The following is a 26,360-nucleotide window of genomic DNA, read 5'->3' as shown; positions in this document are numbered from 1 at the left end:
AGTGCTCAACCTGTGTTTAGACAACCGTATTGGACAAGGTTGAAGGAGGAGGATGAAATTGCTAGGGAAATTTAGGAATACCTTCCGCTGGGTCAGATTAGACCTAGCAAATCCCCTTGGGTGCACCAGTGCTTCTCGTGAAGAAAAAGGGCTCAGGGATGCGTCTGTGCATGGACTATAAAGGTTTGAATCACTTGACCATCAAGAATAAATATCCATTACCTCGGATAGAAGATCTCATCGATCGGCTCTGCAGAGCAAAGTACTTTACAAAGATCGATCTGAGAATGGGCTATCACCAGAATCTCATAGTCACATGAAAATGCGTTTCGTCCTGTTGAAACGCTACGAAACGTTTCGTCACGAAACATTTCGAAACAGGATGAAACGCTCTGCACGAAACATTGTTTCGCCCAAAAAGTCTTCGGGAGACTGTGAAGGTCTATGAGACTAAAGATAACTGATACAATGAGCATAACGGTGGCGGTCTCAAAATGGGCCAGACATGCGTCCTTTGAATGCATGCAACACTAAAGGAGATTATTATCCCCTCCCATTTCAGGATCGGATTTTGAATCAGGTAGTAGGTCACGAGAGGTACGCTGTGTGTGATGGTTATTTGAGGTACTTTCAGATTGGGATTGTGGGGGAGGACCAAAAGAACACTACCATCGTGACATCTTGGGGAACTTATGCATTCAGAGTCTTGATATTTGGATTGGTGACCTCCGTTGCCTTCCAAAAGTTTATGAATGAAGCCTTTGAGCCCTTCCTGGGCAAGTTTACAGGAGTCTTCATAGATGATTTCTGTATTTATAGCTCTAAAATGGATCGTTTGAAAATACCCATTTGGCGCTTCAGAGGATAGATGATGCCCAGGGTAATCTAACTCCTCTTGAATGTCCCATTGCAGAGGATAAGGTAAAACTTTTGGGGCATGTTGTGTCTCGAGATGGGATTGAGATGGATCCCGAGAAGGTGTCTGCTATAGATGATATGCCTGTGCCAAAGACAGCATGCCAGTTGAAAACTTTTGTTTAGAAGGTTACATATTATGGTTCTTGCAGAAGTCGGCACATGGCCTTCATCCCTTGCATCAATCTGACAAAGAAACAGGCTGTGTTCATGTGGACTGCTAAGGCCTAGGAAGCCTTTGAAAAGGTTATACAAATGTTATGGGAAGAGCCGGTACTTATCCCTTCTGACTAGGAGAAAGATTTAATATGTAAGTATGAGTGTGACAAAAGATGTGGTGATGAGTTCAAAAGGTTTTGCAGATGGGATCTAGTTCTGAATATGATATTACCCTTGATCGTTGTTTAGACGAGATTTTAATAAATGGGAAGGTCCTTTTGTTATCTTGAAAGCTTATGCAAATGCAACTTATCATCTGCGGGAGCTTTTTATCGAACGGGTCAATGGATTTCGTTTGAAAAAGTTGATGTGTGATGATATTGCAAGACAAGATGTATGATGATATTGCATTATGTACAGCCAGCTCTCCGGAGTCTACTGGGATGTGTGGGTCTTGTTGTTTTTCCTTTTTGTTTGCCAAGCATATGCTCATGCTTGGCAGTTGGGGGGGGGATGTCATTTGTAAAAATTAGCAAAAGTATGTAAAAATGTCGAGCCGCCACTTGCTATGGAGTCCAGAGGAAGATGGAGAATCTCGAGAGCTCCGGGATAACTCCAAAATCACAGAAATCAGAATCACGAGGAGAGAGTTATGGGATCAAAGTATTAAGCAAGCACTTGTTCTTGCACTGCCTGATCTTACCCGGCCTTATGTTTTAGAGGCCGATGCAAGTGACTTTGCCATTGGGGCTGCTTTATTCCAAGAGGGAAGACTTGTAGGTTTTGAAAGTAAAAAGCTAGATGACACTCAATATCGTTGGCCCACACTAGAAAAAGAACTCTATGTAGTAGTGTATGCTCTCAAGGTTTGGAGACACTACCTGTATGGCTCAAAATTTCTTGTATTGACTGATCATCGGTCAATAAAGTATGTGTGTGATGGGTCAGAATTAAGGGAAAGAAAGGCTAGATGGGCAGAGACTTTGATTTTGAAATACGTCATCGAAAAGGTTCCTTGAATGGTGTGGCGGAAAGTCTCTTTCATCCTTAATAAAAGTCTATTTTTTGGAGGAAAAAGAAAAGTCCGTTAGACACCAGAATCTGGATAACATTAATTTTTCAAATCTAGCATATGAGATCAATGAAATGAAATGGTGTATATATTAATTTGGGGTCCATATATATTGATTTGGGGTCCATATTAATGTTCCCTTCAAAAAGACATTTTTGAACTGCTAAGGTTACTATATAGTTAGGGAAATAATGTCACAACCCATTTCTAGGAATCTGAGAGAAATGATACTATGATCCAAAATTACCTATTTGGCGGGCAGTATTTGAGACAGCCCAAAGAAAATGGGAAGAAACTGAGCACTTACTATAGTCATATTATCTTGTTTCTGTTAAAAGAGATCGTTGGATTTTAGAGGTCCTAGATTCTCTCTTCTCAAGCATGAAAAGTGATCGCCTCAATTTTGCTGCTTGCCAAGCTCACTTCATTCAATGCTTGTTTCTTACTTCCTTGACTGCATTTGTTGAAAGTACCATTCATTGCCTTATACATCTTTAATGCAACTTTTAATGTATTGGCTTGGCCATTTTCTTTCATTAGTAGTCTTCTCTTTAGGGTTTTCTGTGGGCTGCTATTGCAGTTTCATGGCATATTCAAAGAGATGCTGGGTAACGGCTTGAAGTTTGAGCAGGGATTAACTATATATAAAAGTATTAAGGATAGGGATGCCCACGCCCTATGATGTAGTATATCTAAATATTGAAGGTCATGGATTGAGTGTGGAGGAGTTATGATTGGTTCATGTAAACCATAGCATGAAATGCATTGTGAATACATACAGTGTAAGCAACAAATACGAACTCCCTTCAAAGTGTTGGTGTGTGCAAATAGTTTATGCTTTTGTTGTTGGCACAAGGTCTATTGATACACATCAAATTGTGATATGTCTTGCTGTTTGTAGGCTCACAAGTCCTTAAAGTTACAGAAGGCAGCAGAACGTGCTCGCGAAGTAAAGATTTTTGACAAGATTGCAGGTATGGTATTTTTGTGAAGCCTGTTATTCTGAATGTCTTTATATTATGTATATTTAACCTATGCCAGCAGGAAACATGTTTTTTGTGCCCGATACGAAATGTAATAGGTGCTTACTGAGTGCTTTGATGCATTTTCTATGTCTAGCGTAGTTGTGTACTTCTTCTAGCTAGGAGTTGAAATTTAAGAGCTGGTCTAGTGACTACGAGAACTACGTCTTACCTTTTTCCTCTCTACTTGTACATATGGCATGAATTTATTAATGTCCACTGCCCAATAGGACTATTTTGTACATATGGCATGAATCTGTGAATGTCCACTTCCAAATAGGACTATTGGGCATAAGCATAGTCTATTATTTTATATGATATGACTTCATCAATGTCCACTCAAGACTCGATGCGATTTATGAGACATATTGGTTATCCATCATGATCATTATAGCTTGCACTGCTACAGTGCTACAATAGGTGTCAGATATTACATTTATATATCTATAAATAGAGAGATGTGCAGGGCCATGTGTTTGTGCCTAAGGCAAGTTCAGTTAGATTGTGTGTTTGTCCAATGATGGTCGAACAAGATTTCCTAGTAAGCACCCACTTGTTTGGCTGTCTATGTGATGCTTCTCCTTGATGTTCTCATGTGCTTACCAATGGTGGATGACATCTTCTTCTTCTTCGTCTCTTTGGCCTATTAAGGGTTTTTTGTAAGGGTTCTCCTTACCCTTATTAATAAAATATGAGGTGTTGTCTCCCTCTCTTTCCAAAACGGAAAAATAAATTAAGATTGTCTATGTCTTACGTGCACTTGGGCATTTCATTCAATAGGATCTCAATGTCCTTAATCTTGATTGAAATTGCAAAAGCATTTGTGTCCTTTTCCCAAGCCTCAATGTTTGCAAGGTTTGCCCATCTTACTCATGGGCCTCTTTATGTCTTATTGCTTTTTTGTCAGTTATATCTATGGTTGACACGTCCGATCACGTCCGATACGTACCGTTTGATATTAGTGTGGTACTAAAAGAACTTAAAAATATTAAGCGTACATTCGATACAAAAAAAAAGACTTTAGAGTTTTAGAGTAAGTACAAGCTTTTCTTGAATTGACATTCAATGCTTAGAAGATGTACATGACTTTATTCTTGAGAGTCGAAACACAAACATTCTTGTATTTCGTGATAGTCCTATTACGAATCTGTCTTTCATGAAATTCAAGAATACTCTCAGGTTCGTGTGGAATAAAAGTCAAATCTGTAACTTCTATTATTCCTTGAGGAGAAACAAGTTGATCATCCGCACCTAGTAACTCTTTTAGTCTACTGACATGAAATACTGGATGTACTTTAACATCAGGAGGCAATTCTAGTTTATATGCAACTGGTCCAATTCTTTTAATAACCTTGAACGGACCACAATATCTGGGGGATAACTTCAGAACCAAACCAGTACTTAGGCTCTTGGACTCCTTGGGAATACGCAAATATACCATCGTTCCTTCAGAGAACTCTCTAGGTGAACGATGTCTATTAGCATAAAATCTGTCCCGATCTTGGGCAGTTCTAATAGACTCCTTGACAAACTGCAACATTTCTTGCATGTCTTGCAAGAATGTCTTTGCAGCATCATTTTGGATTCCCTTTAACCCAACCATAAATGGTGACTTTGGTTGAAACCCGTACATAAGCATAAAAGGACTTTAACCAGTACTTGAATGCTTTGCATTGTTGTAAGCAAATTCGATCATGGGGAGAAATCTTCCCATGAAGACTGTCTCTTAGAAACATATGCCCGAAGCATATCTTCAACCAATTGGTTGACCTTCTCTGTACTGCCATCAGATTGTGCATGATCTGAGGAACTCGTACTTAGAGTAGTTTCCAACTTCTCAAAAACAAGTGTCTAGAAGTTACTTATAAACTTCAAGTCCCTGTCGTCGCTGACTATGTCAGACGGCAACCCATACAACTTAAACAAATGGTCCATAAACTCGTGAGACTTGTGAGCCAGCTGAAGAGCTGAGATGGTTGTTTTAGTAGGTAAGAATCTAGCCATTTTTGTTAGACGGTCCACTATGACCCAAATGGAGTCATGACCCTTGCGCGTTCTAGGCAACCCCGTAATAAAATCCATGGAAATACTAACCCATTTATTACCTGAGATTTGCAACGGCTGTAATAAACCCGCGCTTCTAAGACGTTCTGCCTTAGTAACTTGACAAACCTGGCAACCTACCACATAGTTTTCAATAAATGCACGCATCTTAGGCCAATAAAAGGTATGCTTCACAAGAGACAGTCCTATGTATACCTAGATGTCCAGCACTAGGAGCATCATGACACTCCCAGAGAATCTTGGATCGAAGATTTGAAACATGTGGCACACATATCTTTCCATTCAAGAATAGCAAGCCGTTCCTAATCATCCATTGGCCTCCCGCCGCTTGTACCGTAGGTGGCACAATCCTTGAGTCTTGGTCAATCATGGAGCTCCCATCTTGGACTTTCTGCCAATAAGAATTAAAATGACTATCAGTTGCGCAAAGCCCTCTCAAGGATTGAAATAGGGCTGAGGATATTTCCGTAAATGACATAGCATTTACAAACTTGACTCGACTTAAGGCATCCGCCACACTATTCAGCGAACCCTTTCGATAACGTATTTCAAAATCAAAATCTTGCATTAGCTCTGCCCATCTAGCCTTCCGTCCCCTCAATTCAAACCCGTCACACACATACTTGATTGACTGGTGATCGGTCAATACAAGAAACTTCGAACCATACAAGTAATGTCTCCAAACCTTCAAAGCATACACAACCGCATAGAGTTCTTTTTTTAGTGTGGGCCAATGATGTTGGGTGTCGTCTAGCTTCTTACTCTCAAAAGCTACAGGCATGCCCTCTTGGAATAAAGCTGCCCCAATCGCAAAATCACTCGCATTGGCCTCTAAAACATAAGGCCGGTTAGGATCGGGTAATGCAAGAACGGGTGCTTCCTTGATAGTTAACTTCAAGGTTTCAAAAGCCTTGCTCAATGCATCATTCCAAGAGATTGGCTGAGTAGACTTGTGTCGACGACCTTTCAATATGTTTGTCAGGGGTGCCTTGATGTGTGAATAATCACGTACAGACTTCTGTAGAAAAATGTGAATCCTAGGAAAGAACGAAATTGTTTCACAGTCTGAGGGATAGGCCATATTAAAACCTTCTGGATATGATCCATATCAATGCTAATACCTTCAGAAGAAATCTTGTGTCCTAAGTAAATGATCTCCTTCATAAAGAAGTCACATTTACTCATCTTGGCATAAAGCTTATGCTGTCTTAGTATAAGTAAGACAATCCGGAGGTGTCCAATGTGATCCTCTAGCGTTCGGCTATATACTAAGATGTCATCTAAGAACACGATAACGAATTTGCTCAGAAAATCTTGGAATAAATCGTTCGTCATTTGCTAGAAGGTGGTAGGAGCATTGGTCAAACCAAAAGGTAATACGAGAAACTCGTAGTGGCCATACCTAGTTCGGAATGCGGTTCTATCTATGTGTTTAGCATAGATACGGATTTGGTGATAACCCATATGCAAATCAATCTTAGTGAAATACTTCGCTCCGGCCAAACGGTCTATCAAATCATCGGAACGAGGAAGAGGGTATCGATTCTTAATTGTCACTTTATTCAGTCGTTTATAATCTTGTAACATAGGTGCAAAACTTAAAAGGACCAAAGATATATCATGATTCATGATTCATGTCAAAAGGGCTGAAGAATATCATCACAAATAGTAGTGAGTCTTTACTTGTGACATAAAGTAGTCGGTGCAAAAAGGGGGACGAAGGTCCAATATAGATGTAAAGAGTTTTACAAAAAGCTTTACTAGAGGCAAGAGCCTAGGGCCTAGGTCCTAGCCTCTAGGTACTCCCATCACTGTGAAATCCAGAACTAGGATCATTACAAATAGTAGCGAGTCCTGACTCGTGACATAAAGTATTCAGTGCAAAAAGAGGGACCAAGGTCTAATATAGATGTAAAGAGTTTTACAAAAAGCTTTACTAGAGGCAAGAGCCTAGGGCCTAGGTCCTAGCCTCTAGGTACTCCCATCACTGTCAAATCCAGAACTATGATCATTCTCAGTAGAGGATGATGAGGATCCATGAGACCCCTCACCATAGTCATCCTCTCTAAGAACATTGCCCTCCTCATCATACTCCGGCTTGTCCTCAGTAATGGATGTGGTTGATGTGCTCTCGGAGCCACACCTCACATAGGTTCAGGGGGCCGGTGGCACAGATGTCCTAATACAGGATGTGGATGCTCCGCCACCACGAGTGCTACCAACTAAAACGGTGACCCTTCTCCCAATGCGAGTATGAAACACTCGTCGATCTATCTCCTTCAGCTCCAAGTAGAGGTCCCTGAAAATATGGTCCTGCTTTGGATTGCGCTCTCTAGTGACACTTCTAAGCTTATTCGCCGATAGTCCACATTTATTTGAAATTTGAGGTGTGTACTATAGTTAGAACTTAAGACCTACAACTTACAAGTGTCAACTGACAAGTACCATTGTGTATAACTTACAAGTATGGAGAGCAAATATGAGTTTACAATATAGGAAGTTGAAAAGTCTACCTGTCTACCCAAAGGCATCTCATGCATGTTGCGCAACATACGTAAGTTAGAACAACAATAAATAAGCCGCTCTAGTTGTTTCGTGCTAAGCTTGTTGCGTATCTTTGTGTGTATGAGGGAGTAAGCAGACCAATTCCTCTCACCCGAGCAATCCTAATGTACATTAAGTATTAATGTTAAGTAAACGAGTTACGAGAGCCTAGAGATATGAATTTAAATATTAGAGTTTAGTCTCGTAGCTTTAGATTTCTAATTACCTGTGCAAGAACCCTCATAGTACTTTTTGTAGATGGGACAGTTGGTAGCCAAAAGACTCTCACAAAAAAAGAGGTTTGACCAAGGAGTTCCTCTTCGAACACACGTTGGAAGCAAATGCGGTTCCCCTTTGGTCATTGTAGTTTATGAGTTCTTGAAGAAATGCGCCGTGCTTATTCTCATGCAATGCTTTTGGAAGATATGCATCTCTATCGTAGGCCAAGCCCTTATCTGTAAAGAGAGAGGGGGCCTTGAAAGCAGGATGCATGAGGGCACTTGTACAAGGGCGTGATGGCAATGGTAATGGCAATGGCCTTCACCCCTTGCCAAAAAGACTCTCTCAAGCAAAGCCGTTTAATATCTTTAGCTTCTTGTTGAGTTGCACTTGACTCTCCTTCAAACCATTCTTTATACTCATCAGACACGACCGTCTTTTGAAGCTTGTTTTGTACATCATTGAGCTGCTCAAGAAGTAGCCACATAGCAGCAAATCGTGTCTTTGATGGCTTCTTCAACTCCAAGTCGGAGTAGATGCGAAAGATGGCAAGAAGCTTGTTTTGGAGTTGATGAAGCTCACAATGGAGCAAGCGTCGCTCACAATGGTCTTTACCCTTTCAAGCATACGACCCATGGACCTACACATTTGTGGGACGGACCTACATGAAAAGTGTTAGCTTGCAAGATTCAAGAAGAAGTAGATTGCTTTTGGAGATTAAAGAATCCAAAGAAGTCACATGACTCTTAACTTACCTCGAGTATAGCTTTCTGAATATGGCAATAGATAAAGGAGGCGGTGGTTTTTCATCTCTTCTCTTCCGCATCCACAGCCTGCAAGAAGTATGTTCTAAAAGAACAAGAGACAATAATGTTAATGATGTCTCTTTTCTTTATGTCACACCATCTGTTGAAGAGAATGAGCATCCATACTTGGCCCACCCGGCACGCACGGGCTATCAAGCTTCTTGGTATGCATGCCATTGTAGCTAACTCCATCTCACCCTTCACATGGACCAATCGAGGCTATGGCTTTCACCATTCTTCGCCACTGTTCATATCTAAGCACATGGAAAGAGAAATTGCACTCAATGACGGTGTTTCTTTGCCCCTCCTTGAGGAATGACAATTGACCGGAGAGGCCACCCGTGGCTTGGGCAAGAGTGGCTTGCCTCCTTCTTGGTACGTCACTTGTCTTTGTTCTCTTTGATGCCGTGCCGGAGGACATAGCAGCCATGAAGGAGGCAATGGTTGGAGACTGATTGAGAGGCCTCATCCTCCGCTTCGGATGAAGATATGTCTGGGCACACCATCTCCTCTCATGCCATAGAGGTCTTCTTCCGTCGCTTCAAGGGTAGGTACTTTCAACAACATTCTTGAAAATGTCCTTGGTACATGGTTCGGATCTCCCACCCAACTTACACAAATGGATAAGAAGGTGGGTCACACTACTAGTTTGGACCTTAGGGCAATACTTGCAGTGCCACTTGCAAATATTGGACTTCTCTTTCACTCTCTCAAAGTAAGTATAATGCAAGGAAAAGGCTTCATGAATAGCCGGTGGCATTGCGAGAGAGAGAGAGAGAAAGAAAGAAAGAAAGAAAGAAAGTTTATTAAAGTCTTCGGGAGACCGTGAAGGTCTATGAGACTAAAGAACTGATACAATGAGCATAACGGTGGTGGTCTCAAAACTGGCCAACCAACCGTTTCTACAAAAAAGAGGTTATGAAGGACTGTGTGTCTAGTCCTGATACAAAAAATATGTGTCTACCTCCAGATGATACAAAGAAGAAGAAGGGGGGGGGCACCAAAAATGGGGCAGAGGGGGGAGATACAGTATACATGTGCAGGTGGTGAGAGAGAGAGAGAGAGAGAGAGAGGGTTTATTAAAGTCTACTAAAGCCCCCGATGGGTCTATGAGACTTATAGAAAGCCTGATACAATGAGGAAAAGGATGGAGCTACTAACCGAGCATCCTAACCCATGCTAGAAAACAGTGTAGACATAGTCATGCTAGAGAGAGAGAGAGAGAAAGAAAGAAAGAAAGTTTATTAAAGTCTTCGGGAGACCGTGAAGGTCTATGAGACTAAAGATAACTGATACAATGAGCATAATGGTGGCGGTCTCAAAACGGGCCAGCCAACCGTTTCTACAAGAAAGAGGTTATGAAGGACGGTGTGTCTAGTCCTGATACAAAAAATATGTGTCTACCTCCAGATGATACAAAAAAGAACGGGAGGGCACCAAAAATGGGGCAGAGGGGGGAGATACAATATATATGTGCAAGTGGTGATCGTCAGAGACCAATTATAGAGGGGCCGTCAAATGGGAGGCCGGAAAAAACCCTGCGATAGATGATTGGCCTCTGACGTCACGCGAGAGAGAGAGAGAGAGAGAGAGAGAGAGAGAGGCTTGAATCTTGATGCTTGGAGGAAGGGAGAGAGATGAAGATGGAGAAGGAGAGAGAATCAAATGGGCCTCCAAGCAGACCTCCTAATACATGGGTGGGAAATACTTGCTCAATTCCTACCCAAACTGTTTAAAGAATTCTTCTGCAGTGGCGCTGGACCACAAACACTATCATACCTGTTCCCAAGGCAGGAGATCCCATGAATGCAAACAACCGTTGGACTATTATGGTCGGCCATTTGATGGCTAAGGTTTATGAGTAGATTCTTGAGATACACATTAATGAGAACATTGCGAGCATGTGCACGTGAGCGGCTGGTCAGGCAGGTTTAAGACAAGACTGATCCGCACTAGATCACATCTTCAACCATAAAGCCTCATAGAGGAGGCCCACCTATCACTTCTCTTCACAAAAGACATATTCACTTACTTGCTAATTCATTTATTGCATATCTTTACTTGCTGAAAATTACAAGTTCTTTAAAATAGGATGTTTGCCAAATGCATATGTTTTCCTACTGTTCAGTTAGGTACTAGTTGGCTAGGGTCTAGCATTTGAGGGTGGACCTCCATTGAAGTGGTTACGGGCATTAGTGTCCCACAAGTTGAGACGTATCTCTTTAGGAGAAACATAAAGAACACACCCACACCCCACCCGAGTACCCAAAGATGGGACCAATCAAATGCATAGAATGAAGACTGAACCAACAACTATTAAAGAGAATGTTCGCAGTAGCCTTGGGTGTGGGCTTCTTAACATGAAAGAGTCTAGGGGATGCAAGACAAGACAGCAAGCTAATAGGACTAATAGGTTATGTGAGAAGGCCAACCAAACTCAAACTAACCCTAAAGTAGCCCTTTGAATAGAGCTAGCTGCAAGAAAACCTAAGGGTGAAAACAGAAGTCAAATGGGAGTAGCATTGGTCACCTAAATGGAATTTTTAGTCAGACAAATAAAGAGTGGTTAGAATAATCTTAGTCCACAATTTCAGCATGACACGTTGATAAGAAAAAAAAGGAAAGACAACCAGGAATTATGTACTTCACCACGTCATATAGCTGAGACTTCATAGGGATCAGCTGCAATGTGGGCTTGTAAATGATGAGCTTATGAACCAGATTCTAGAGTATGTGTCTTTGTAATAGGCACCGAGACCACAAAAACTGACTGAACATAGATCACACAGACTCAGAGAGAACCAAAAGACTACACAGCCCGACTTAGAACTGAACTTGCCCCCAAAACTCAGAAAACAGTCAGCCTCAGAATACTATGAACCCACAGCCCACACTCCTAAGCTTCCATCAAGAACAACAGCTCATAATTCCTGCAAAGCTGCAACAGCGCCTCCTCCTCTCCCTCTCTATCAGTATTTAGAAATCTCCCGCGATCAAATCAACATAAGATCACAACCATGTCAAAGAGGCTTTCGATTCCTTTAGGATAACTTCTCTTCCCTCACAAAGCAGAAGATCAGTGATTGATGAACATCTGCAGCAAGCATCAATTGCCTAACTCCTTTAGGACAACGATCATCGATGCAAGTCACGATCCATTGCGCCTTAGCCTGCAATTCCTTGGTCCCTCTATCTCTTTGCATATGGAGTTCATGGACTCTCTGTCGCCCAAAATCCTTCAGTTAGCAGACAACGATACACAGCTATGCCTTAAGCTGTGTTAATCCATAGATCATCACCAACTATGCACAAACCCAACGGAAGACACTTCCAGCAATAGCCCTGCTGCCTTCCTTTCTCACGGAGAGACTAGCTCACATTTATAGCGTCACCCGCACAGCCACGTAGCTTCCTCAATCAGAAGAAAGCAGAGCCCTTCCATATGATCTCAGCCAGACCACGATTCTTTGCATCAGCTCACGTGCAAACAACGACTGTCCTACCTACGTAGTAGCTATGCTCAGCCAACGAACAACAGCTCGCAATCTCTGGAGATCCCCAGCGCCAAGGTCTTCTCAGTGTGCACACCCTCTTTCATCTACGATAGCCCCCTTCATTTTTCGTCGTTCAGCCTCCTCTTCTCGGAGCCCCCCTTGCATCGCAGATCCTTCCAGCGTAAAACTGAATCAGCTCCCAGCCGCCATCTCCACGTAGCTCCAGCTCACAGCTTGGAAGCTCCCCTTCATCCATCACGTAGCCACCTTTGCATGAGTAGGATGCCTTCCCAATCAGTCCAGCCACTTGAGCCTAATTTGCCACCTCATAAGTGACATTTTACCACTCTCAAGACATTTCCCCCAAATCACATTAAATGCACATTTTGGACGTATAGTCACACAATTCCCACACACATTAGCATGCACATTAAAGCTTGCATGCAACCCCGTACACACACATGAAAAGCCCCTTGACGTGGGCACCAAAACATGTCAAATTCCCGTAACATGCAAGTGCACATTGACTTAGGAAATATTAAAAAACCCTTCATGACTTGACTTTACATGACCCCAAAAACATTTCGCTTGATCACACACTGGACACCCTTGCTCTGAAGTCTGGTACAACCACATTGCATTTCATCATTTCCCATGAAGTCCCTGCAAAACATACTTTATTGTCTCAAAAAACTATACAGCAGTTCATCATGCTTGTCAAAGAAAAATCCACAAATGCTAAAAGCCCACACCTACCCTAGATGTGTACAGCTATGTGCATACCCACAGGTATATATAGTGCTGAAAAAGTTGATACAGGTTTTGTCCTATCATTTTGCCCATCCCCAAGTCTGCAGACATTCATGTCTTGCAGATAGAGGTATATAAGATTTGCATTTCTTCAGAGATCCTCATCCATGAGGTCTTTTGGCTTGTTTGGTTTCATCACAGTAGGTCGACAGCTGCCTATACTCATGATCCTCTGAAAGTATTTCTTTAGTCTGAAGCCATTGACTCTATTCTTATGCTGCTGACCATCCAAATCCTCAAGTTGATATGATCCATTTTTGAATTTCTTCGTCACACGAAAAGGTCCATCCCAGTTGGTCACAAATTTCTTCTTGAAGGTAGAATCCAGACTACTGTTGTATCTCAAAACTAGATCACCGTCCTTGATTTTCTTATCCCTGAATTTCCTGTTTGCTCTCTTTTGATTCTCCTCTTGAATTAAAGCATAATGTTCCATTGCCTTTTGTCTGTCTAGTTGTGCTTCCTGCAAATCCAATAACCGGTTCTGGAAAGTAGAATTTGAATCCTCGTTTATCTTCATTAACATCTGTAATGCAGGAATTTCTACTTCCAAGGGTAATAGAGCTTCTTTCCTGTAAACAAGATGAAATGGTGAAAACTGGGTGCCTTCTTTTATTGCAACTTTGTAAGCCCATAAGGCCCAGTGCAAAGCAAGATCCCACTCCTTCTCATAGGTTCTCATGATTTTTCCCATGATATTAGTAGACACACCATTAAAATTTTCATTCATCCCATTACATTGAGGGTAATAGGGACTTGCATATCTGTGTTTAATCTTCAGCTTACCACATAATAAATCCATCAGTCCACTCCTGAAACCTGGACCTCTATCAGAAAGCAACGCCAGTGGTACACCAAATCTACAGCAGATATCCTTATACACAAATTTACATACAGATTTCGCATTGACAGCCCGTACTGCTCGTGCTTCAGCCCATCTCGTCAAATAATCCACAGTTGTCAGCATATAACATTTTCCCCTGGCTGTCATGGGTAGAGGACCGATGGCATCTATTCCCTATTTCTTGAAAGTATTATAAGCAAGCATGATATTTCTGAGTTCTGGATGTAAGATCCTCTTACTCATTTGCTGACACTGTAGGCATGACCTGCACCAATGTCTTATGTCTCTCTGGAGGGATGGCCACACACTTCTGTAAGTATTTTCCTCAGCATGATTTTGAAAGCAAAATGTCCTCCACATACTCCCTCCTGATTAGCTTGTAGAATATGAAAAACTTCCTCATGCTAGGGAATTCTTCTGAGCACCAGATCAGCCCCTTTCATGTAAAGAACATCATCTATCAGACAATAATAAGTACAGCTTTTAATTAATCTGTATTTTCTTTGTTTCGGAACTTCTTCAGGCACTTTATCAGTTAACAGGAAGCTTTCCTCACAAGCTAATGTCTCCCTCCCTTTGTATAAGGGCTCCTGCACTCCTACTGCATCAACATAAGCTGCTGTAATTTCCTGCGCAGCATCATGTGCATTTACATTCTTACCTCTTTCAATATGCTGGAGTGTCCAGGCATCCAATTGATTTAACAGTTTCTTCACCGTGCTTATCCATCTCTTCAAATGAACATGCTTAACCTTCCAGACACCTAAAATTTGCTTCACAACCAACAGAGCATCTCCTTTAATCACGAGTCTCTTAATACCCAGACTAATGCATACTTTCAAACCTTCGAAGAGGGCTGCATATTCAGCTTCATTATTATTGCTGGCTTCAAGCTGAATTCCCATTTTCCGAATCTCATTTCCTCCAGGATCATAAATTACAATTCTTCTTGTACTTTTATTTAAACTTTTTTTGTAAGATCCATCAAAGTGTAAAACAAATGCATCCTCTAGTACTTTCACGTCAGTGTTCTTCTCCACATCTTCAACTAAAATAGGTCCTTCCTTATAGGTGAGGAGATCAGCCAAGGAAGCTCTGGTAGAGTTCTCAACCAAGAAGGTAAAAGAGTACTCCTGTAACTCTACTATCCATTTAATCATGCTCCTGGAGATGTTTGTACTATTCAACATATGAGGCAGTAGTGAACATGAGGTGAGAACCACAAAAGGCTTGGACAATAATCTCCTACAGGCATACAAGAGGCTAGCCAGAACCAATTCAGCCGCTGAATACTTCCTTTCTACTTCACTCTTCACCCTATTGGCATAATAGATTGGCCTCATGTATCTAGAACCCTCTCCCTGCTGCAAAAGAATAGCACCAATAGCATCTGGTCCTACATACGGATTCACATAAAAAGTCATGGAATAATCTGGTGGCTTTACACTTGAAATATGAGTCAAGGATTCCTTAACTGCGTCAAACACCTCTTCACTCTTTGTCGTCCATTTCAGAGGCTCAGATTTTACCACCTGCTGAAGAGGATACAAAATCTGAGATAACATATGAATAAATCTTGACAGATACTTCACCTTCTGGAGAAAGGTATGCAACTGCTTGGTATTCTCAAGAGAGGACAGCATAACTAAAGCTTTTACTTTACCTGGATAATCCCATTCTCAGATACAATATGCCCCAATTTTTTAATGCTGGTCTGAGCTAACTGAGTCTTCTTAGGATTTAATTGACCACCATTATTATTAATCTCATAGAATACCTGATCCAGCTTTCCACAGTGCTCCCTTCTTCCTCTGTACACACAGATGTCATCAATAAACACTTTACAAAATTTATCCAGGAAAGGTGATAAAATCAGATCTGAATTCTTTTGATAGTGCGAGGGGCCGTTGGTAACTCCAAAAGGCATTTTCCTGTAACAAAAACAGCCCTAGGGGGTAATGAAAGTAGTCTTGATTTGATTTTCTTGGGCTATGGCTATCTGGAAGTACCCTGAATATCCGTCACACAAGCTGTACATTTCATGACCCGCCACTTTATCAAGAATATTATCGAGAAAAGGCAGAGGATAGTGGTTTCTCTTTGTCACTGCATTCAAAGGCTTGTAATCGACACAGACTCTCCATTTGTCCACACCTTTTGGCACTATGACCATAGGACTTATCCAATCAGAGTGAACTACATGATAAATTATTCCTGCCTTGAGAAGCTTATCTACCTCTTCCTTCAGCACATCTCTCTGTTTCGGGCTTAATCTTCTTATTTTCTGAAAAACAGGTTTGGCACCTTCCTTCAGCTCAATCCTCAGAGGCTTCCCTTTAAATCCCTTGATCTCCTCATAAGAGGTGATAAACAAATTGGGGTATTTTTGCAACATCTTGAAATATTGTTATTTCTCCTCAACATTGAGATTAGGATTCAATGATTGCTCAATCAACACCTGGGTTGATTCTTGAGAACATTTGGGCTGCATTAAATCCTCGATAACCTCAAACCTATCCACCTCTTCCTCACCGAACCCTATTGCCCCCACAAAATCTACCTGTGAATCCTCATCTACCAAATCCACCAATGCTATTGTTCCTTCATCACTTTCTGAAGTCACCGAACTCTCATCCTTACTGCTGGTTTCACTTCTCTCTTCCTCTTCACTTGCTGAATCTGAAACTTCAGCCCTGCTTACCATATCGAAATTCGATTTCTTCCCATTCGTATGTACAGAAAAGATTCCTTTTTGCCAATTCTGAATTGCACCTACCTTCCTCAACCACGGCCTTGCAAGAATCAAAGGATAGGCTCCCAACCCCGCAGGCATCACATGACAATCCACTCCACATGAAACACTGAATGCCTCAACCTCCAGGCTAGGTACTATCCCAAAAGTCTTCACCTTGGAGTGGTTTGCCATTCTGATGCGATAACTAGAGGAGCGGGATATCTTCAATCCTAATCTCTCCACACAAGCCTGAGTAATCACACAAATCTGTGCACCCCTATCTATACAGGCCTCTCCAAAACCCTTTCCTTTATGCCAAGCTGCTACAGCAGGTAAAAGATCTGGCAACTCTGAGACAGACATCAGCTTAATTGTACCTTTATGAGAGTTCCTCTTTGTTGGATTTACAACTTGCCTCGACTCTTTTGTAAGCTTTGGGCATAGACAATCATTTGAGCAAATGTAATGTCCGGTTTCCTCGCTGAAAGGTCTTCCACCAAATCATAATCTCCCTGCTCCTTCCCCATGGGATAATCTGCAGTTCTGTACTTCCTTCTGGGCTTCGTGCTCTTCTTCTTTTGGTAGGTCATCATCTCCTCAGACTGCTTCCCCTTCTTTGCACTCGGACCAACCTCCTCTTCTCTCTCTCTCTCTTCCCTAATGGCATGACATCTTTAACTTCCTCCAACTCCAACAAGCCAAATGTAACTGCCTTACCTTTCCCTTTCTCTTCTGCAGTGGCTTTACAGATTCCAGACGTACTAGGCTGACTTGCATCTTTTACTTCTACACTATGATCATTCACCCTATTATTTACCTTGTTGGCAATGGATAAACATCACCTCCAGCACGAGGACGCTTATCACGGTGTGTGCTGTAATGTCCTAACTCTCCACAATTAAAGCACTGGACACAAGGTCCAAATGACCCTTGACCTCGTCCTGCCTGCCACGGGCCTGAATTATTTGAAGAAGGCATGTTGCCTTTGCCATAACCACCCGATGATCTATCCCCTACCGTTCATCAAATTCAAACTCAAACTCTTCATAAGCTCCGACATTTCATGAATTTCTTCTTCTATATTCTCCTCCTTCTTGACTTTAGGCTTCTGTATTTCTGGCTTCACATGAGAGATAATTTCAGGCACATGCTGAACCATTGGCAATCTTATCTGCTTCCTCTCCTTCTCTTTTGTCACCCTGAGAGCATCCTCATAAGTGACCAGCTCTTTACATTCAATCTTTATCCTAATCTCCGGCTTCAGACCAGCAACAAACCTATCCTTTTTTATGACTATGGGAGGAACTTCAGGTAATAAGGCCACCTGCCATTTATTCCACAACACAGTGAACTTACCGACATACTCATCCACTAGCTGAGTCGGCTGTTGCTGCAATAAACATAGCTCTCTCCAAATGCCATCAGGATCTCTAACACACATAAACCTGTCCAGGAAAGCTATCCTCACCTCTGGATAAGTTGGGTTTCTGTGAGCACCCTGATCATCACGCATCCTTGTTGAGAAAGTCTGCAGCCAAGTTCTCGCTTCTCCCAACAGATAAAAGGATAGAATCTGAAGGACTTTTGAAGCATTCTTGTCTTTAATAAGATCTTTGAACTCCAAGCACTCCGAAAACCTCTCTGGGTCCTCATTGGGCAACCCGTGAAATCGAGGAAATTCATGAACCATCTCTCCTCTTGACTAACTTATCTCAAACACACTTCCAACCAGAAATACCACCCAACCTCTTCTGGAAAGAAAACAAAAATAATCACTCTACTGAAGAAAACTTACCCTGCATTTGACTAGCATTCTTCTTCCTAAGACCAATCACTTTCAAAGCCTTTTGAACCTTCGCACAGAGACGTATCACCCGAAGTTCAACATCAAGGCATCTATCTCTCATGTGTCCACACTCCCCACATAACTCACAATGAATCACTCTCATGCGAGGCTTTGTCTTCATAGTTTCAATCCCTAACCCCACAGAAATTCAAGCAACATTCCCCAGCCAATCTTCTGGGCCGTTTTGTCTTGAGTACCCAATCTCAATTGAAAACTCCTCCTCTGTCCCTAGCAGGATCGCCAAAAAAGATGATAAGGAAAAAAAGGAAAGACAACCAGGAATTATGTACTTCACCACGTCAGATAGCTGAGACTTCATAGGGATCAGCTGCAATGTGGGCTCGTAAATGATGAGTTTATGAACCAGATTCCAGAGTATGTGTCTTTGTAATAGGCACCGAGACAAACCCCCCACAAAAACTGACTGAACATAGATCACACAGACTCAGAGAGAACCAAAAGACTGCACAACTCGAAACAGACTGAACCTAGAACTGAACTTCCCCTCAAAACTCAGAAAACAGTCAGCCTCAAAACACTATGAACCCACAGCCCACACTCCTAAGCTTCCATCAAGAACAACAGCTCATAATTCCTGCAAAGCTGCAGCAGCACCTTCTCCTCTCCCTCTCTATCAGTATTCAGAAATCTCCCGCGATCAAATCAACATAAGATCACAACCATGTCAAAGAGGCTTTCGATTCCTTTAGGATAAGTTCTCTTCCCTCACAAAGCAGAAGATCAGTGATTGACGAACATCTGCAGCAAGCATCAATTGCCTAACTCCTTTAGGACAATCATTATCGATGCAGGTCACGATCCATTGCGCCTTAGCCTGCAATTCCTTGGTCCCTCTATCTCTTTGCATACGGAGTTCATGGAGTCTCTGTCGCCCAAAATCCTTCAGCTAGCAGACAACGATACACAGCTATGCCTTAAGCTGTGTTAATCCATAGATCATCACCAACTATGCACAAACCCAACGGAAGACACTTCCAGCAATAGCCCTATTGCCTTCATTTCTCACGGAGAGACTAGCTCACATTTATAGCGTCACCCGCACAGCCACGTAGCTTCCTCAATCAGAAAAAAAACAGAACCCTTCCATATGATCTCAGCCAGACCAGGATTCTCTGCATCAGCTCACATGCAAACAACGACTGTCTTACCTACATAGTAGCTATGCTCAGCCAACGAACAACAGCTCGTAATCTCTGGAGATCCCCAGCGCCAAGGTCTTCTCAGTACACACACCCTCTTTCATCTACGATAGCCCCCTTCATTTTTCGTCGTTCAGCCTCCTCTTCTCGGAGCCCCCTTTGCATCGTAGATCCTTCCAGCGTAAAACTGAATCAGCTCCCAGCCGCCATCTCCACGTAGCTCCAGCTCACAGCCTAGAAGCTCCCCTTCATCCATCACGTAGCCACCTTTGCATGAGTAGGATGCCTTCCCAATCAGTCCAGCCACCTCAGCCTAATTTGCCACCTCATTAGTGACATTTTACCACTCTCAAGACATTTCCCCCAAATCACATTAAATGCACATTTTGGACCTTTAGTCACACAATTCCCACACACATTAGCATGCACATTAAAGCTTGCATGCAACCCCGTACACACACATGAAAAGCCCCTTGACGTGGGCACCAAAACATGTCAAATTCCCGTAACATGCAAGTGCATATTGACTCAGGAAAATATAAAAAAACCCTTCATGACTTGACTTTACATGACCCCAAAAACATTTCGCTTGATCACACACTGGACACCCTTGCTCTGGAAGTCTGGTACAACCACATTGCATTTCATCATTTCCCATGAAGTCCCTGCAAAACATACTTTATTGTCTCAAAAAACTATACATCAGTCCATCATGCTTGTGAAAGAAAAATCCACAAATGCCAAAAGCCCACACCTACCCTAGATGTGTACAGCTATGTGCCTACCCACAGCTATATACAGTGCTCAAAAACTTGAGACAGGTTTTGTCCTATCAACGTGGCATGTTGATGTGGCATGATGATGTTGCAAGTTGAGGTGGCATCTTGAGGTGGCAACCCTGACATGTGGCATGACACGTCAGCCTGTGGGGACATGTGGAGGGCCATGCATGAACCGCTACGCATTACTGATGTGTGGAAACAGTGATATTTGTGCAAGCATCTTCCCTCCAGATTGGAGAGCCCTTGGAGCCTTGAGCACCTAGCTAGGCTATCTTTTGAGAACTGTCTATGTATATAGGCTTACTCCTCAGCCTTCTTGTACATAGCTCCAGCTATAGTTTGTTTGGTCTCAAGTTTGGAAGGTGGTGATAAGATTTACTTCAACACCTTGATCTTGTATCTCATTGAGATCTCATTGTTATAAAGTCCCTGGATAAGGGAGGGCCTTGTCTTGGCGTGTTAATCATGTGTTAATCTTTTCTCGGGCAATATTGTACATTTCAGTTTTTGTCTAGCAAATCTATGAGTAAGGCAATATTCCACAGTGTTATGCAAAGCAATCGTTCCCTTCCCCTTTAAGAGAGCACTGAGAGGTTTTACCGCCACTAGGGAGACAAGAGGGTTTAATGCTGCTTTGTGGTCTTCCGGATGGCCTTGGATTCTGTACCATGGGCTTGACTTATTGTGACTTTGAGTTTTGGATATTGCACATGATGTTATGTGGGTAGTCGTGGCTTTGTATGAGAGAGTTACATACTGAGTGCGCACTACATAGGTGTTGTTTTTATGAGGTGATTGGCACCATTGGGATGAAGCAGGGGTGCCCTCTCCCACCCACTCTCTATGGCCTCTACATGAGCTAGCCTCTTTCGTGGACACACTAGGAGATTGAGGATTGACCCGGGCATAGTCTATCATATTTATCTTGCTATATGTGGCTTGTGAATGATGTGGTGCTTATCAGAAAAACAGCAGAGGGATCACAGATGCATTTGACAGCCTTGCAAGTTTTTTGTGAGAGCAAAGACATGAAGGTCAACCTGGGTAAAAACAAAGGTTATGATCTTCAACACTAATGACATTCAGCTTTAGCGTGATACTTCCACACTTATAGAGGAGATGGTTGAAATAGTTGAATTCTGTGTGTACTTGGGGTGCCTTTTATTAGGCCCCAAGTTTACTATGAAATTGGTAGCACTTGCACGCTTGTCCAAGGGGCATGCCTCTTTATCACGACTCGTGAGACATTGTTTTTAGCTACAGTTCTAGCATGTGACTACATAGTTTTGTCTCTTCAGTTCTCTAGTTTGACCAGTGACCTTATATGTAGGTGCCTTTTGGGAAGTAGAACTCAAAGAGGATGAGTGGAATGATTTTGCGTGAGTACAGGTCATGATGCTATCTCGTATGATCTAGGGAAAGAGATCTACTCCACACGATATCATTCTGGTAGAGTTTGTTGAGAGGCCACTCTACACAGATGTCTCTTTTCAAATCATGTTCTATTTGGAACGAATCATGCATTTGGGGTGGACGAAGGTAGACCACTAGAGGCTACCATGGAGGGCCCTCTCATCATCCATGCATCTTGCAATTGAGGGTGACCGGCAGTGTTAGTATGTAAGAGTCTTCAAATGATTCGATTCTAAGGCATGTCTATTAACAATTTACCGCCTTATCAATACTCTCTAGATGTCCCTTTCCTACATTTGACACACCAAGAGACTTATCGGATTAGAAGGGATAACCTATGGCAAGTGTATACCCATAGGACATGGATATCTCCCGTACAATCTCATGGGACCAAGATGGATCAAGATGGCGTTCTACAAAGAGTATTTCCTGCATTTGATTGAGGACCACTTCATCCAGGCACTGGAATACTTACAGATCCATATTTCCAATGTAGTATGGATCACCATGGGCCAGCTCGGGATCTCATCTCATAGATAGGCAAAGCAGTTGAATGGGCCAAGTGAAAGGAAACAAGGGGGTCTCATTAGGCTGTGATGGATGCCTGACCACAATCATGTAGGTAGAATCAAAGTACACATTCACAATGAATTGCTGAAATGGAAAATGCCAAACAAAAGCATATAACTGGAAATGTAGCAATCGATGCAAAATGAGCAGTAGATCCTATACATAGCAAACCTTACTCGAGGAGATGAGCATTTGTGAGGGAGAAGCCTCTTGGTGGCTTCTCTAAGAAGCCAGGGCTTTAGTCCCATCCTACGTGGCACATTGACATAGTGTGCCTTAGAATGCATCAAACACATATACTTGATGCAATACTTGCATCTGATTGGCTGCCCAAGAGTGCATGACATAGTGAGGCTTTGCCACATCATGTGGCCCCTTACAGATCTCTATCCACTGACCATGATATAACATCATCTGTGGCCTACTTGACCTAAGGTCTACCTACCACTCTTTTTGGCCTGCCCTCTTGGGTAGACTTAGCAATTGTTCTCATTTTGTAAAGCAGAAATTCAGAATTTTTAGGATTAATTTACTTCTAAAATAGGTGTGATGCTTTGATTGGCTGCCGTCAAGTGGGAGATAAGTGCACTACTCGGTTTGAGATGAGTTTGGCAGTGAGCGTTCAAGACTTAGGCCCCCTCGTTTTTCTTGTCATTCCATCTCTCTCTCCATTCACTACCTCCTTTGTTTTACATTTTGGGCAGGCCTTATGAATGACAAAAGTCATTCATTTCTTTCACTTGTTAACCTTTAATTTATCCTTACCCAAAATCATCCCAATGGCGATTTGATGAACTAAATCAATAGTCCATCAACTAACTTTTCCAATACTAGAATTTACGCCCATCAAGGTGGACAACTCCTCTCGGTTAATCTTGTGCAAGAGGTTTGGTTAGGATATTAAGTCCAATAGATGTTTAGTTGGACAATATACAACTTGATTTCATTGCTCAATCTATTGTCACGTATAAAGTGATGTTCAGTTCACTGTGCTTTGTCTGAGCATAAAATACAGGAATCTTGATCAAATTAATAGAGCTTTGATTATTAGTCAATAACTACGTTGGATCCTTTGAGTAAGTCTTCCATGGAGGATAAATCAATAGTGCTTTGTTTCTTATTGCTTCACGATGTCAAGCCAGATCCGATAGTGGATCAATATCCATAAGTATGTCCTCTATCATCTAGGTAACTTGCCCAATTATTATCAATAAACCTTGATAGTTTTAGATATTCCATGAGTCAAGGTTTTCTTGACATATCCTAGAATTCTCTTGGCTGCCTTCAATTCTTTTGGTTTAGCTTGTCCTTGGCATTGATCTAGCCCAGTTATTTCTTTAATATTGGAAATTAAAACATAAATCATATTGAGCCTATGAGGTATCCTTCGGACCCTAGTAGGTCTCCTGAATCCTTCTTCACATGCTAAGGGTTGATCAATAGCTTAACCTACTTTGATGGTTTCATGAAACCATCTTGGTGCATTTCTTGACGCAAGTTCAACCCCAATAGTATCTGATGAAGATTCTTCAGCAATGGATGATTCAATCTCTCTCTATGACTTGCTCAGTGATAGAATAGAATAATATAGCCTATTGTGAAGTATGACTAGCTCTCTTGCATCATAGATTACATGTTTGCTTCAAGATTCCAAATCCTATAAGCTTTGTGATCGTTACTATATCCAAGTTTTCTCACCTAAGTATGGGTCATGCGCTCAACAACACCGTTTTGTTGGGGATACCTTCTTTATCTCCTCTAGATATGAATTTGAAATCATTAGCATACACGTCTATTTAACATATATTACCAATATTCCGAATTTCATGAACTCTGGAGTCTCCCAATTTAATGTGGTCATGTTTACTTTTCCCAAGATAGGAAAACCATTCCTTGGCTCTCAATGACGAGAGTCAAATGAGTAAAACAAGGAAATTTAAAAATTGCCCTTTTCTACAAAAACAGAGGGTAAACGAAACAACAAAAGGTGGGGATCTAGATCATGTTTCCTCACAAGCCCTCATTGCCAGGCGTTTGTGGATTACACAAAAGTGTAAAAGAGTCTTCGAGGCAGCAATTCATGTGTGTGCGCATCTATTCCTACTTGTATGTGGAGGGCATTGCAATCTAGTAGGCCTCTTTTATTTTCTTTCAAGGTCCGCTATTCATAGGTGAAGGGATGCAGAGGGAAGGGAAGCCTCGTTAGCCACCTACTTGTTGGTAGCCTTCAATTTGGCCTCAATAGGCCACATGTAAAATTGGCCACATGGCAGGGTGGTCGACAACTGTGTCTAACCCTGGCCTAACCAATGTGGCTAGGCATTGATGAAAGAAAAGTGGTAGGGAACCTAGTGAAGAGCCCATGCAACTGAAGACAGGACGGGTGTGAAGCAACTCTTTTTCATTCCATGGAAATGTTTACCAGTTCAGCATGCATAGTCATGCCTCAGACAGCCAAGAAAAACGTTCATGAAAGCAAAAGGAGAGAAAAAACAAACCAGCAAATCACTATAATTCAATAAGCTCTGTAGATGAGGTCGGTTTCCCTATGGGATCAGACTAGCAATATGGGCTCCAATAGAAATAGAGCAAATGCACAACGCCCAGAGCATGTACCTGGACCACAATGACTTGAGATGATACCCTCAATAGGCCACAAACAAGCACAAAGATGACACCAGGAAGACTCTCAACCGAGATGGCACAAGTGACACGATGAACAAGACTTAGTTAGACAAGAATAACGCACATATGTGGTACCACAAGTGATAGGAATGAGGCACAACTCTTGCAGATCATCCAAGATCGTCCAGACTTCAGTCGAACAGGTTTTCACCCTTCCTTGTCCACACGCATGGGCAGCTTCCCTATCAGCGTTGTCTTCACATACGTAGCAACCTCTCCTCAATGTATGAGTAGTCTCCTGTGCAATCCTTTGGCATCTACTCCTCAAATTCTCGTTCACCTCAAGAACAAGCGATCAGCAGCTCTTCAAATACCAATGACGGAAATCCATCGAAGGGGGGGGCAAGCTTTGTATGTGCGCCTCAAGCAAGCAAAGCTCTCTCTCACAATCAGCGTAGATCACCAGCGACGTGCAATTAGCGCACACCTCCTTCTCTTCTTAAAAAAAACCAGAGTCGTCACCTTCTCTCTTGCTTTTTGGAAAGCCTCTCTCCCCCTCTACAATCTGTGCTCCTCCTCTATAACGTAGCATCAATTCCTTTTGGAAAATCCTTCATGCCACCCACGTAATGAGCCAAGTCCCCACGTATTGCAGCATTGGCTCCATATAAAGTTGTAGCTTCCTCATGCAAGCCGCCTCTCTACGTAAATTTTCCACGTCATTGCGTCCTTTTACCACTCTTCTACTTTGCCTCAAAAAACATTGCACCAAGACCATTGCTCACACAATTGGGGTCACATTTCACTAGCACACAACCATCCTTCAAAACAAGGTATTTTGATGCATGCCCACAAATTTACCACATTGGATGTAACACAGATATTGACTCGACAACATTCCATGCACAGAAGATCATTTATCGCGCACATAAAAAAAAGCTTTTACATTTGACATTCAACCACCGACCCCGTCACACATGGGTACATTGCTCTGGAGTGCATCCATATTGCGTTTTCATCACTTCCCATAGGAAGTTCCTACAAACATTTTATTTCATAGTCAAATATTTACATCATATCATCTTGAAAAGATGTCTTTGGAGCCATTAAAAAACCCATCACTAGCTAACTATGTGCACCTATGTGTCTCCCTACATTATTTATAGTGCTAGTATTTTATTGCTTTTTTTGGTCTTATCAGTGTATGGTAGGTTCTCTGTATAATGCCTCACGTTGTGGTAAGGTGGGATCTAGTGTTCTCCCCCTAACCATCTGCCGGTA

General features: G+C 42.1%; 1 protein-coding gene and 2 pseudogenes across 4 annotated transcripts in view; 1 reads left to right on the top strand and 2 right to left on the bottom strand.

Moving 5' to 3' along the window:
• LOC147889630 (uncharacterized) overlaps positions 1–26,360 on the top strand; it is a 72,947-nt gene that overhangs the window by 32,283 nt on the left and 14,304 nt on the right. For all 4 annotated transcript variants that reach the window (XM_087391828.1, XM_087391827.1, XM_087391829.1 and 1 more), the window contains one exon: positions 3,048–3,120. In XM_087391828.1, coding sequence (XP_087247954.1) covers positions 3,048–3,120 — 73 coding nt within the window. The remainder of the gene's footprint in view (positions 1–3,047; positions 3,121–26,360) is intronic.
• LOC147889632 (uncharacterized) lies at positions 7,387–8,280 on the bottom strand (annotated as a pseudogene).
• On the bottom strand, positions 8,282–9,561 carry LOC147889631 (uncharacterized; annotated as a pseudogene).

This window comes from Dipteris shenzhenensis, chromosome 20 (genome assembly GCF_047967505.1).
Source record: "Dipteris shenzhenensis isolate YYH24624 ecotype China chromosome 20, Dip_SZ_1.0, whole genome shotgun sequence".
Lineage (NCBI taxonomy): Eukaryota > Viridiplantae > Streptophyta > Polypodiopsida > Gleicheniales > Dipteridaceae > Dipteris > Dipteris shenzhenensis.
This window is presented reverse-complemented; position numbering and strand designations above follow the sequence as displayed.